General features: G+C 24.4%; 1 protein-coding gene across 1 annotated transcript in view; it reads right to left on the bottom strand.

The window, feature by feature from the left end:
* Positions 1-838: 838 nt before the first annotated feature.
* The window catches only part of LOC129615249 (probable serine/threonine-protein kinase DDB_G0282963), a 101,173-nt gene continuing 86,564 nt past the window's right edge, over positions 839-15,447 (bottom strand). The window contains exons 8-9 of the mRNA XM_055530371.1: positions 4,505-5,222; positions 839-842 (exon numbers count right to left, since the gene is read on the bottom strand). Of these exons, the coding sequence (XP_055386346.1) occupies positions 839-842; positions 4,505-5,222 (722 nt within the window). The remainder of the gene's footprint in view (positions 843-4,504; positions 5,223-15,447) is intronic.

Here is a 15,447-nt window from a genome sequence, read left to right as displayed (position 1 = left end):
ATTCAGATATAGCAGTAACTATTCTTTTACTATGGCTCGAATTAACAATTTCCATATTATGTATACACATACAAACAGAGAAATAATCAAAAGGTTTTCTTGAAATTTAATGTAAATTTCAAACTGCGATATTAACATGTCTGTCTGCTTGCCTGTTTGTTTGCCCGTTCGACCTTCAGTCTCTCTGCCCGTCTATTTTGTTTGCTCGCATGATAACTCCAAAAACATAATGGAAGAACGCCACAAAAATTTCAGAAATTGCTTATTTTTTTCCAAGGACGGCTTTAACACGTTTAAAAACGATTTTTTTAAATAATTCAAAAATTAATTTCTATAATCAGATTGTCAAGATCTCGGTAAATATTCAGTCTGTTAAGATCGATTTGGACCATGGTATAGCTGTAGTTGTTGTATTTTGTAAAATTTAAAATAACAAAGTTTATTTAAAGCTTCTATTTCATTTTTATGGCATTTCTATTCTTTATATGTGGCATGTATAATAAATTGAAACATGGGAATTAGGGATAGGTGTATATCTGGAAATTGAAGATCCTTATCTATCGGACATATTCATTTGGCATAGTGAATAGAATAAAACACAATTTTATAATTTTAACTCTTTGAAAATTTTATTTTTTTCTTCTAGGTTATTTTGTATTGTTTTTATAATTATTTTATACATACGTCTGTATATATTATGCATAAATTACACATTTCTTACCTTTTCACACATAATCATTAATTTTGTTATTATAATTGCATAAATCGAATATATATGTATATATATGTATGTATTTGTATGTATGCTTGTATATTGTTTAGCTTTGAAAGTTTTCATTTATCTGAATAAAATTTTAACAAATTTTCTTTAATTATGTTTTTACCTATATAAATAATAAATATGCATGTATGTATGTATATAAGTATATAATATATTTGTTAATTATTCAGTAATGTTTTCAATCAATTCTTAGAAGCTTTTTATTATAATATATTTTACAGTTAATATATATATATGTAATATTATAACCTTAAACTTACTAAGTATTTTAGTTTGCTACATTATTCTTACATATCTACACTTTTGTTTTTTATACTAAAAATTTTTATTATTTTGGAAACAAATGTACAATGTAGTACTTACATTACTATTATTTTAATTTTTTCTTTATAAATTTAATTTATACTTCCTTGTGTAAGTAGTAATTGAATGTATAACTAATGAAAATCTATGCATAAAAATTTAAAAATTAAAGTATTCTTAGAAATCATGGTGATTGTTTTTTTATTTTATTCTACTGAACGCCTCATATTTTGTTCACGGTATAACAAAATTAACGTCATAACAAAACTAACGTTATTTCCGAAATCAATATTGTTAATTTGAACGTTTTTGAAATCCAAAATATGAAAATGATAATAATATTGTACAATGACGTATGCATGCTAAGTTTTCACACTTGGTAATGTTAATTTTAGAAAAAGAATTTTATTATAGCACAAGTTACCACCTAGAATTGTAGTATACAGAGATACGAATTATGGATAATGACATTTGGGAGATTTTATAATCAATAAAAATCATCATAAGTCAGATGATTCTATGGATAAAATTTTAATTATAAAAATTTTGAACCGAGTTTGATTATTTCTTTTCGGAATGACGTATACAAATTAATAGTTATATTCCTAAATTGCGGAATAATAAAAAGGATACAATTTTTTTATTAAAAATAAATCTCAACATAAAACTGGATTGACTTTCCCGCAACATCATCATGTCAATCACATCGGTTACTCACTTTCATTTGGAAATGACGGTCATATGAACTCATAAATGAAGCAACTCTAGTGAGTTATTCATTCAAAATCAGTCATATTTAATAGTTTTTGTAAATGCAGTAATACATGAATAAATGAAAAAAAAATCACAAAATGGCTATCACTTGCGTTAGAAACGAAAACTGAAATTTATGACGCTAGCGTCAAAAAGTATTAGATATCGTTACTTTTGCAAATTGTATGCAAATTACGTTCTGGAAAAATTTTCCTTTTACAATTTAAAGATTTTAAATCACAAAAATTTTATAGTTGAAAAATTAATATTATTATTTGTTTTAATCCTCCCATTGTGAAGATTAATTTAAATAATTGAACAAAATCCTTGTAAAGGACCCAAAAAAAAATTAGTTTACTTACCTTAAATCTCTCTTCTTTCCATGAAATGCATTTTTATATTGAAATTAAATTAAAAAAGCAAATTTTTCTTTATCGATTCCTGAAAAATTGAAATCTGTTTTGTAAAATAATTTAAAGAATTTGCAATCATTGAGTTTTTGTTTTGAATTTGTCGTCTGTCACCTTTGTCATATTTTTATTTCTACCAGAGCCGTATTAATTTTATATCTAATAATAATATGTATGCAATTTCATTATTTATAATTTTCCCTACATTAAGTATATATGTTATTAGCATACATATGAACTTATGTACATACAGTATATTTAAAATATAAATTTATATCTATATATGTATAATTATAATAATATATTCATGGATAATTTTCTTATATATTGTAACTGACAGATTATTGTCATCATTGTTTTTTTTTTTTCAATTAATATTCTATTAATTATTATGTTAACATTAAATTAAATTATAAATTCTTTATAATATAAATTATATAATTGAAAAATATGAAATGTAATTACATTAAATTCCTATACATATTTATATAATATACATAAATAGCAATACATGATTTTTATGTTATAAAGTACAGAATGTTCCGAAAATTTTATGGAATGTGCGGAGTAGTCATTCAAAAAAACTTTAAGAAGTTGAAGTTAGAACAATATTTAATAAAGAATTTTTTTCATTATTTCCATTTAAAAATTTAGTAAAATTTATCAATTTGGTACACAATTTAAAAATGTGAATTTATTTAATTGCACTTAAATTAGATTTTAATAAAATTTTATAAAACTTTTATGTCTAGTTCAATTTTATATAACAATATGATAGTTACCATATAAACCCATGGAATGTAAAAGAATTTTATTGAAAATTATAGCCTCATCATCAAATTACTTTGTTCAACATTTTTGTAGCAAATAGCGAATGAGACTATTCGACTAATATATTCGAGACTATTCTATTAATATATTCGCTTATTCGACATTTCAATATCATAGCTTTTATAATTCTGATGTATAGCCAAATAAATTTTGGATTTATATGGCAGCTACCCGAACCAGTAGCGCGGTCATATTCAATTTAAATGGGGTTCTGGCGTTTTTGCAAATTTGGTAAACTTATCTAAATTAGTTGTTGAATTGTCGTTTAGACATACATACGGACAGACGGACGAACGGGCAGACATGTTTAAAACGATTCAGAATTCGACCATTTTTATATCGTTCGAATACATATATGATTGTACATGTAAAAAAATGGCCGAGAAGAATATTTGGAGAATCATATACCGTCTTTTTATTATTAGCCGTGATTTCCCTGTTTCAACTATTTGTATCAATTGTGAATTCTGACTAAAATTCGGTTTGAATTAAATATATTTCATTTTTAATTAATTTCCTTCTGAATTTCTTCCTTGAATATTAAAATCATTCGAAATTCTAAAAAATTTAATGAATTATTTTTTGCATATGACTTATAGGGAAATATCATTTATGATCGCCTTAGATACTAAAATTTTATTCAAATTTTTTTTTATAACTCAACATTTGTAACTTATGTCAGGAGTGAAACATTCTGTAGAACATAAATATATAATATAATACTTTTTTTTTTTGTTTCTTAATTATTTTATGCTATTATCAAAGAAAGAAAAATAAAAAAGTCAGTCTTTATTAACTATTCCAATTTCTTCATCTTATATACTTTCCAATTTTCAACATGTTTCCATTATAATATGATTTTAAATGAAACGAAAATAATAATATACTTTTAACTATAGCTATAATTATATCCACAAGTTGTTGTAATCTTATTTGATTTAATATTAAAGAAATTATCATTAAAATCATTATTAATGTCATATTTGTTGTTATTATTATTTTCATTAATTTTATTGTTGAATATATTTTTAATATAGTAACTATCATTTGTCGATAATATTCATTTATCTTTATATGAATTATTTTATATTTTAAAGAAGAATAACAACAGTTACAATAATAATCATAATAATAATAATAACAACAACAACAATAATAACTATTATTATTATATATAAAATGATTGTAACTATAATAGTAACAACAACTGTCAATATCATAGCCACAAATGTCATTTAATTTTTGTATTTTAACTAATAATAAGTCACTGACATCATGATAATATTTAAGAATAGTCGCAATCGACCATGAGATTCTTGAGATTAGTATTATTATAACAATAAGTATTGAAAATAATAATGATAATGATGAAAAAAAATATAATGATAATGATAGTTTTATTGATAATTCTTTTTCTGTTGTTGACTTCTCTGATAATAAAAGTATTGATAATAGTAATAATGATGATTGTGATGATAGTATTGTTATTTTACTTATACGAGTATTATTATATACTTGAATATTATATTTTTTTATATAATTTTTCATTTTCTTTAACATATTTTTTATAGTAGCATTGATATTGATAAATTCTTTTAAATGAACATTTGACCAATTTCGTAATACGAACAACAGAGATGATGGTGACATTTTTGATAAAAATAATTTTGATATCCTTAATAATATTATCAATACAATAAGATTTGGTATGGTATCGCAATCACCATCAATATCATCATCATCATTACTATTATTATTATGATTGTTGTTGTCTTGATTGCTATTACGATTAATACGTATATCATAACAACTGCTGTTACCTCTATTACTACTATTGCTACTGCTAGTATTTTTTCTACTTCTACCGCTATTATTAATATTTGTTGTATTATTAATTTTTATATGACGGTCACTTGTATTGATTTTATTATTACTATTTCTGATGCTGTCGTCGTCATTATTATTGTTATTCTCATTATTATTATTATCACTGTTATTATTGATATTTTTTGTTCTACTGTTATTACTGTTCTTAATATTGCTACTGCTGCCACTATATAATGTTGTAGCTGTCAAAAAAAATAACAAAAGTGATGAACAGCACTTAGAGCACGATGACGCTGATGTTGATCTGTCCGGTGATGCTGAAAAATGAATTCCAAATATATAAAATAATGAAAGAGTGATAAAAATAATATTATATAAATATATAAAAATATTATATAATTTTTTAATATAAAATTTCCGATCAACATAATTTTATATATTATGGTTGTGTATGTCAAATATATTGTTAATTTTGGATATACATAATTTTTTTTATATTGACTCGTACGCATTATATACATAATACATATATAAAGATATATAAATTGATTGTTTATACATATTTACTCTTTCATATGGAACACAAGGAATGTAAGAAACACTATAAGTGTGGGAAGAAATAAGTGGCTAAATGCTTTTAATGGTACTAGAAACATAGAAGTGAGTAAAAAAATTGATTAATTGTCAAAAAGAATACATGACAATGATGTTTGTTTGGATTTTTTGCTCTTAATTCTTAAAGAGTTGAAAGAAGTTTATGTAAGCGTAAATATCAGTTAAGTTAGGAAAATAAATTCAAATTATTGCAGATAGAAATCAGTGGCGTCGAAAAAATGAAAAATTTGCAGGACACTTAAGTTTTCTATTTAACGGTTTTCTAACTAAAGCTTCCTTTCAATCAGAAGAGAGATTTAGAACAAGTTTTCAGAGAAGATCATTAATTGTACATTTTACGCCTATATCAACTGGAAATTCTTATAAATTTTGTCTAATGCCGTTCAATTACACAAAAAAAAATTTAGATTTGAATTTATAATTTTATATGAAGAATTCCTTCATTTTTTACAATGGAACTATTCACAATAGCTGCAATAATTTGTGGAGGCAGTATTACCTTCGTGTTACAGATTTAATGAAATAATTTTAATTTTAATACTTTTTTTAAAAGTAAAAAATTTTTCCAATTCGACAGGAAATTTTATTTTAAAAAAAGATCCACTTCTTCCTTATATAATGGAATTCTATCCAATTTGAAAAAAAAATTTCTCTATACAAAATGAAAACTCTATGGATTAAATCATAATTTTTTACTTTTATTATTTTTTCTTTTTTTATTTTTCTTTTTGATATTTTATAAATGTTTTCCCTTAAAAAAGAAATTTCTTGTTTTTCTTTAAATCCTAATTACTCATTCACTTTTTACTGTCAGTCATTTTGTATATTTATGCAATAAAATTTCCCATGATGAAAGACAAATGATGAGTTGTATGTTAACGACAACCAAAAGCATGAAAAAGAAGGAAAACAAAAAAAATGGAATAAGTTTACTCGCAGATTTTATTTAACGGCAACAATAATAACAACAACGATAACTACAAAATAAAAACGAGAGAAAATCAGAAATCATAAAGGATTTTCCCAAAAGTAGTTACCTATATTTGTATATTTGTATATGTAATTTACGTAAAATGATAAATTTCTTTTAGAGTGCAGAAAGAGACAACAATAAAAGATTTTTTAATATATATTTATATATACAACATTATGTATGTACACATAATATAAATGTAAAATGTATTGTCGTATAACAGAATGTGGCTATATATGGGGGGTTCTTAATGTATGTAGAATATTATATTTAATGACTACACTCTAATACATAATCTTAAATTTATAGTGTTGTTATATGTTATAGATCTATTAGGGTTGCCAAATTGTTCACATTTTATTGATAGTAATTGTTAATTTGCAATGGGAAAATTTAAATTTTGATTTCAATTCAATACTAAATTTATGAATTTAAATTTGAACTACACAATGTATGCACTCAAATAATACACAATGTAAAGTATACATTTTAGAACAAACTAACAAACTACAAATATTTCTCAAATATGAATGACTTTCAATTTGTCACCGTAGGTTTTTAAACAATAAACTTTGTGTTACATCAATGGTTTGTAAAGGAGAAATATTTACTTGAACAAGTGAAAATCCTGCTTTTAAAAAAAATGAGCTCCATTATTTAAATTGCATTTAATTCGCATAACAAATATATATCAAATTATTTCATACATTTAGGATAAACACCAAAAAAATGGAAAGAAGCATAAGCAACGGTTGAACTTAATTGTTCATTGTTTAACTTAAAATGAATAATTAAATTTTTTGATCGCAAGACATTTACTGCTGCAAATTTGGGAAAGCTTACAGCTTCGGAAATATAAGATAACGAAAATTCGAAATTTATAAATTTCAAGAGACGATAACTTCAGAATTAAACTATTTATTAGTATCTAAAGGTTACTATAATTTTGTACTTTTACATTTTACCAACTACAAGAAAAAATTATATCAAAAATTTGAAAAAAGTGAAAAAACTTGAAACTTTGATTCCTACTCTAAAGTTTCGGCGAGAACAGGAAGAATCCATTGAAATGTGGAAATTCTGGTTTAAATATAATTTTGTAACGACCGTATGATGTAAAATACTGAATTCAAAAATTATATGAATGGTGATTTGGTAACCCTATACTTTCATAGATTAGATAAAATTTATTTAATAGTACATTCGTTATGTATGAAAGGAGTAAAAAAAAAATGTTCAAGAAGAAAATGTTTTGTAATGTCAATTAACGAAAGAATTTTAATTTTAATCTTCAAGATAAGATGAAATATCTGCATACGTCATTAAGGGAAACGGTTTTACTTTCTTCTTTATTTTCCTTTTTTTTTTACCGAATGATTCAAGGTGTTCCAATGTGAGATTTTCTATAAAACGGTATTAATAAAATGTATAATAAATTAACTTATATTAAATGGATTCCTAATAAAAATGAAGCATCATATTAACACTTCTAATGCGGTTACGTCAACCTTAAACTAAAGACTGAAGGAAAGAGCTGCAAATAACAGCGAAAACTGAAAGTAAAGTTTCTCATACATTTGCTAAAGTGCTACTTTAGTCTAACAAAAATTTTTCAAATTCATACTTTAATTATGAAAAATTAAACTTAATAAGAAAGTTATGTAGAAATCTCGTATATACTCGTATATAGTTTTGAAAGACACTAATTATAACACCAGTTGCAGCCATTCCTTTGTTATACTGATATTTCAAATTTGGATTTTTTTGAAGATTTGGTTTTATTTTCCTTTCAAACCTTATCAATTTACATTAGTTCCAACTTGCCTTGGATAAGAGTATAAAAATGTAAATTTTACATGTCAAGTTTTTAAAGACTAACTTTCATAATTACACTGGCTTTAGTAACACGTTAGTCTGTTAGTTTGTCTTACTCGTGAATCTCAATTTTTTATTGAAAACTCATATCAAAATTCAGAGTTGATTAAATATGGAGGCTTTAAACACCTGAACCATATAACTGAAAACGAATCTATTTTAAGTTTTTGAAATTTTGTATATAAGTTTTTCCTTGACTATATTACGAACTAGCAACAATTTTTTGAAAAATTCAGGTGCCAGCAACTGATGATCTTTAATACTTTTCACTTTTCGTATTTAAGAAAATAAAACAAAAATATTTCTCGCGGATAAACCAAATTAGGCATTAGTGAAACAGTAGTTTTTAACCGATAGAAAATTTACACCGATTTAAGGCCGATAGACTTTTGGGATTACATTTCAAGAAATAATTATAGGGTTTTGGAAATTTATTATTTAGGCTCAAGCTCGAGAATTTAACACTAACTGACAAACTTTTTGGGAAAATTGAATTCGACAAAATGAATCTTAAGCATAACTTTACTAAAATAATATTAACTAGAAGGTTACTAATATCGTAATTTTAAAATCACATGAATTTTAATTAATATTAATTTCGGTTTTGTACTGCTGCCCAAATCGAATTTCCTTTTCTATGAATAAGCAGTTATAATTATATCAGTTTCTGAAGTTATAATAAAATTAATCAAGAATTAATTAAAAAAAATTTCTTTCGAAATTCAGAATGTAATATTTGCTACCCATACATTTCAAAAGAAAAACAAATTCTGTTATACAGTTTTAATTGAAAAACTTTTTTCCTTGAAATAGTATTATACAAGAAGTATAATAGTTTTTTTTTTAACACTTTTCTAATTTTGCAATATTTTATTTTTATTATTAATCAAAACCAGAAAATTATTTTAAAATTATTTGAATTAATGTACACAAATTTTAATTACATGAAACAATGTTCAGGATAACATTATTATATAAGTAATGTCAACTGTTATACTTATATTTTTATGATATCCTGTTTTGGGTTTACTCTTTCAATTATATTTTTGTTTTACTCGTTTGTAATATTTTGCAATTGCTTTATTAAATAATAAAAAAAATTATGATGATATATTTACAAGGATCATAAGGAAACTAATTTCATCTTAAAACCGGGTAATAATTATCACAAGGAAAAAAAGCAGCAGAAAATAACAAAAATAAAAAGAAGAAGCGAGAAAAAAGTAAAGGAACAGAAAATGAAATTAATTTTTTTTTTGTTTTACATTTACATTTTTCTCAAACTTTCTTCTTTTTTTTGCTATTTTCTTATTTTCACACTTTTATACATCTTTTGGTTGGCATTCGCGCATGAGAAATTACGTATTTTATATGTCACCACATTTTTGTTTCATTTTGCTATTTGCTTCCAAAATTTCTTTTAATTTTTTTTTGCTTTGTTTTTTATTTTATTACTGAACAATTGTACTAAATTCCCACAAGGATTCGTGTTTACTCTAAAAAAAATATAATAACATTATCGTATACCTATGATAAAGTATTCAACGTTTTTGGGTGGAAGTGCTTGGGTTGTTTAAGCACTTGGGATATGTTTATATGTTACTGATGATGTTAAATATTTAATTTTTGCGGCGTGATAATCTTTAGTTAGTTTTTTTTTTTTTGTCTTGTTTGTTGGTAACATTTTTTCCTGAATTCTTTCTATCAGTTTTTTTTTATAATTTTAAGAAAATAAGTAAAGCCAAAAAAAATCCTTTTTCTTAGAAGAGAGCTTTTCTTATATAGATACATATATTCACTCTGATGACAATATTGATGATTTTGATAATGATGATGATATTGATTATATAGAAATTATTATAGTGTTATAGTACAGAGTACAGAGTACCGTCATCATTCAAATCAACTTGAATGTTTATATCATCATTGTCATTAACATCCAAAATAATATAGTTGTATGTATAGTAAGTAAAGGATAAAAAAAATTATTTCTTACATCATCCGAGGCACATCAACATAAAATTCATATTTAAAAAGAAAAAAAAAAGTTTTATTTTTATCATAAAGTTTTTTACTCCCTTTAAATACAATTGAATATGTATATGAATATTGGTATATATATATGTATATATCATATTATATACTTATAGAAAAATGAAAGATTAAGCATACAAAATTTTGTGTGTGTTTGTATAAAATCAGCTAAGAATAAATATCGAAGATTTGTTAATTTATTATCAAAACAAAAAATTAATATTTTGTAATTTTGAAATATGTTCTTGGAATTCTCAGTAGTAAGTTCTGATTCTGAGAAATAAGTCACTATAAGTATTAGTGATATTTATCGCAAAAAAAAAATTGATCGAAATCGGAAATAAAATTGCAAATAACATGCAAATAAAGAACTTAGAATGCTAATAAAGCAAAATTTTAGTATGAATTTTACTAATACAACATCATAGTTGCGGAATTAATAAGAATGTGCTTATTACACTACTAATTTATCTTAATGGAAATTTCTTCATGCAAATGCAGAACAGATGGATGACGTAATCAGTTCGAGGAGAAAAATTTTTTAATGAATTTTTCTGCCTTTAACTCTTTCCTTTGAGTACGTCATCCATCTGTTCTGCAGTTGCATGAAGAAATTTCCATTAAGATAAACAAAATTTTAGTTTGAAAATTCAAAATTTCCTTCAGTTTTTATTCTATACGTCTTTTATATTTTTGATAGTTAATGCAAATCATCTGAGTTGCCATAACGTAGAATAACCAAATTGGATCCTATGAAAAAATATTATCATTTGCAACTCAAATCATGTGACATTCTCGGTACAGTAGTCATTCACATAAATTCATCTCAGCATGGAAAAAGTCGATATAAAAAATTTCTATCCTTAAAATTCTGAATACCATTTTTTCATTTTGAGCTTATAACTAAGATCTACAAGTTTATTATAGACACAAACCATTATTAAATTTAAAAATTTATAGAAAATTTCAATTTTTACAAATTTTTAATTAATTTATTGTAGTTTGTCTATAACACTAATTTTCGTTATACATGTATATAATACATATGTATGTATGTAAGCTACATGTTTGCAAATTAAATTACTAAAAAATATTTTCTAGTTTTCAAACCCTTTTCAAATATTTTGACACATTGTTTGGCGAAATTAATAAAGAAAAAAAATTTTGACATTTCGTTTTGCAAATATTTTATAATTTATAAATGTCCACCCACGCGTTATCATTCAATTTCATTAAGAAATTGGTAAGAAAACTTTTTAAATAAGTTTAATATTAAAGAGCCAAACGAATATGCTTAATATTACTATATGATTTTAATAAGGTATTAAGCTCTCATAAATTGGAAATGAATTTTATGCGGAGGAAAATAAAAGCTGTTCATTGCAGAAATAAGAAGAAATAAGAAGAATATAGATTTTTTGACCTCATGATGTAAAATAGTTCGTAAAAATATAAATATTAAATATTGAAAATAGAAAGATGTTAACTCAATCAAATGTTAGAGTCGATATATTTTTTTAACATCAAAAAATTTTGAAATTTTTATTGTTTTTTAACTTGCCAAACTTTAAAAGTTGTTTGGGAAATTCACAGATATAGATAAAATTACAAATCAAACCAGTTTACGTAAGTAAGTTTACGTAATACAAATATAAAATACTTGTTATTGTTATTTGATCCATGCATTACAAATTTGAAATGTACGAAAAAAAGATGACTGGCTCTTCATAGTTTTTCTTAAACAAGAGTTTGAATGCAGTAGAAATGTGCATGTCAAATGAATAAACTTAGATTTACTGTTCCAATGTGTCGGCAAAACTATTATATCACATAATAAGTATGCTGTAATATTTTAAATAAATAGTACCACAATTTTGTCGACGCATTACATATTAATATAATGTTAATTTTTTTCTGAATTCTATAACTTGAAAACCTAATCATTACTATATTTCAATGAATATCAAGGCCTTATAATTTATTTTATAGGTAATAAAAGTGCCTGAGTTGCAACTACATTATAGTGTAGCTCCATTTAATTGCATCAAACAAAACTGCTATCACTTCAAACAGAGAAGTTTTAGTAGTTTTTTCGTCATACAAATTTATTAAAATAATTTTATAATTTTCTTTAAATTTTTAAATAAACGTTAACATATTCATGAATATTTCTTAAGAAAAACCAGAACAACAAAAAAAACAATGAAAATGTGAAAATAAAACCAAAAGAAACAAATTTTCACTCTTGTTCATATTTTTACAAATCACCAAAAATCTAATTATAAAAAGAACCATAGTATAATAACAACAATAACAACAATTGTGTGTACACGTACGAGCTATGATGTTATTAAAGCGAATTTATAAAAGGAACTTTTGAATTTTTATTAAGTAAACAATAACTTTCCTTAAAAATGTTATGAGAAAACAAAAAAAAAATATAAAACAGAAGTGAAACAGAATATTATAAAAAATGCAAAGAATACAAGAACCAGCAACTACAAATAAGCAACAAAAAAAAAATGTGTGCGTCCTGATTGAAAAATCCTTGAAATCTTCTGTTAAATAAAGTTTAAAAATTTTTATTTTATGTTTTTGCACATAGAGGCTTTTCTTTTTTCAATTTCTTGAACAATTTTTCCATTCTTATGTAATTTTTTTATTTTTTTTTTTTCATTTTTATATTTTTCTTAATTTGATTTTGGGTTTAATATTATTACATCTGAATGAAATTATTCACGAAGGAATATAGAAACCTAAATCAGCTACAATATAAGAATTTAAATTAATTTCTTTTACATCTGAGCTCCTTTAGCTTTTGTGGAAAACGTGTTAGAGTTGGAATTATGAAAATTCTAGTATCATAATATAATATAAATAAGTACAATGTATTTGTCTACATACTTATATAAATATATAGATTTAAGTTATCCTTTCAAATTTATATTTCAACCCGAAGATATTAATATTGACATAAATTGAGCATTAAATAGGAGGTAGACTTATCATTTACCTAGATGTTAATGATTTGATCTCAAAAATCATTCTTTTTCCAGATTGGGTAATTTATTATTTTAGAGAAATGATATTTCTTACACCTTTTAATGACTTAAAATTATTTTTAATAATATAAATCTAGGGTCATTCCATCCAATAAGAAAATAAGAATACAAAACTTAATCATATAATATTCTAGCTAAAACTTTAGCTTACAACAAAAATTTGAATAGTTGGTATAAAATTTATTGTTGGTTTGTCGTCTAAACAAAATTTGTCAACAGAATTTTATTCGTCAAGTAAATTGTTCATTTCACGATATTAATAAAATCGAAATGGATTGAATCAGAAAATTAACAATCTATTCAAGGATTTTGTGGAATTTTTACAATTCACTAAATTTCATTTAAGGCAAATTATAGACTTGAGCCTCAAGATTACTTCAAAGATTAAAATGTAATATGAAAATTTGGAAAAATTATTCCATTTCGTAAATCAACAGACAAGCAACGTTTGCTTTGAATGTTAAAAAATCTCACATGAATTCAAAATGTCATGTTCAAATTGCTGTTCAATAGGAAAGAAATTTGAAAATAAATAATTATTGCAAAGTTGGTGAAAAGAAATTAAGAATTAACGTCCTTAACGTAAGCACATTAATTAACAAAGTTGGGTCAAACCAATGGTTTGTATTGTAGCACTTTTCCCTTCAACAAGTGAAAATTCTGCTTTTAAATACAGTCTATGTATATTTATCACACTATTAAAATTATTTTCATTCATATACAAAACTATTTCTAGGATTGCATATATTTAGGATGATGCATATATGCAGTCTTTGAAATTAAGCAAAAATTAATATAAAGAGGGGTTAATATAATGCTCGATTTTAAGGGTTAATTGTGTGAGTTAAGAAAAATAATTATATTTTTTAATTTCATGGAATTTACCGTTAGCTTTTTGCGTTTATAGAAATTTGAAAACGTTTGCGGTTTCGGAAATATAAGGCGCCAAAAAATCAAATTTTACAAATTTCAAGAGGTGATAACTTGAGAAGGGATGGAGATGGAAAAAAATTTTCTTCTAACGAAATGAACAAGTTGTTAATGTCTATAAGCCCCTAAAGCTAAACAATTTCAAGCTTCTATAGGCTGGGGTCTAGAAGAAAAACGAAATCAAAAATTTGGAAAAAAAAAGACTTTAGATAACGCTAAGTTTGAACGGCCATTTTGTTTTTCTAAAGTTTAACTATAGTATACTGCGCTAGGGGAAGCAAGTCGCTGCCTTGCTGCGTTTGCAAAATTTCAAAAATGCTTATGGTTTCATTGCAACAAATAGTTAAAAGAGGCCATTTTTAGGGTTTTGGGGGGGTATAACTTCTAGAGTGGGGGAGATAGGTAAAAATTTTGTTCTACGGAAATAAGTTCCTAGTAAAGATCTATGTACATGCAAAATTTCAGCTTTCTATCTTCAAAGGTGTAGAAGTTTTGTAAACAGGCACACGGACAGACGGACGGACGGACGGACGGACAGACGGACAGAGTGAAACTAATAAGCACTTCTTTTCAAAAATTTTTTGGAAAAGTGCTAAAAATGGGAACAATTTTTTACTAAAATTCACTAACGTATGAAAATGAAATTTGCATATTGCATATTTTTGGGAGGAATAATTAAAATAGACATTATAACTAAGATCAGGGATTCTTTTTCTATTTTATTAGAAATGTGCTTGAAATTATACTAAAAAGAACCTGATTTCATTTAATAATGAAAAATTGTAGGGATACATTGTAAGTTTTCCTTTCTTTACTGGCAGCAACGTTTAAATTTTCTCTATATATATATAAGAGCATAATTACTCGAAGATGGTGCCATTAAACAATTTTGTTGTTACTTTATCCTATTGGTAAATTATTTACTATGTACAGATTATCAAACACTTCATTTTCTATTCCTATGTATAATCCCTCTAACTTTAACTTTACAAGTTAAGAAATATTAGAGTTGAGACTTTGTTGCATCTAAAAATTTTATTTATATATTCTATA

This window comes from Condylostylus longicornis, unplaced genomic scaffold, assembly GCF_029603195.1.
Source record: "Condylostylus longicornis isolate FDR11 unplaced genomic scaffold, ASM2960319v2 ptg000135l, whole genome shotgun sequence".
NCBI lineage: Eukaryota > Metazoa > Arthropoda > Insecta > Diptera > Dolichopodidae > Condylostylus > Condylostylus longicornis.
Note: the sequence above shows the minus strand (reverse complement) of the source record. Positions and strands in the feature narration are given on the sequence as shown.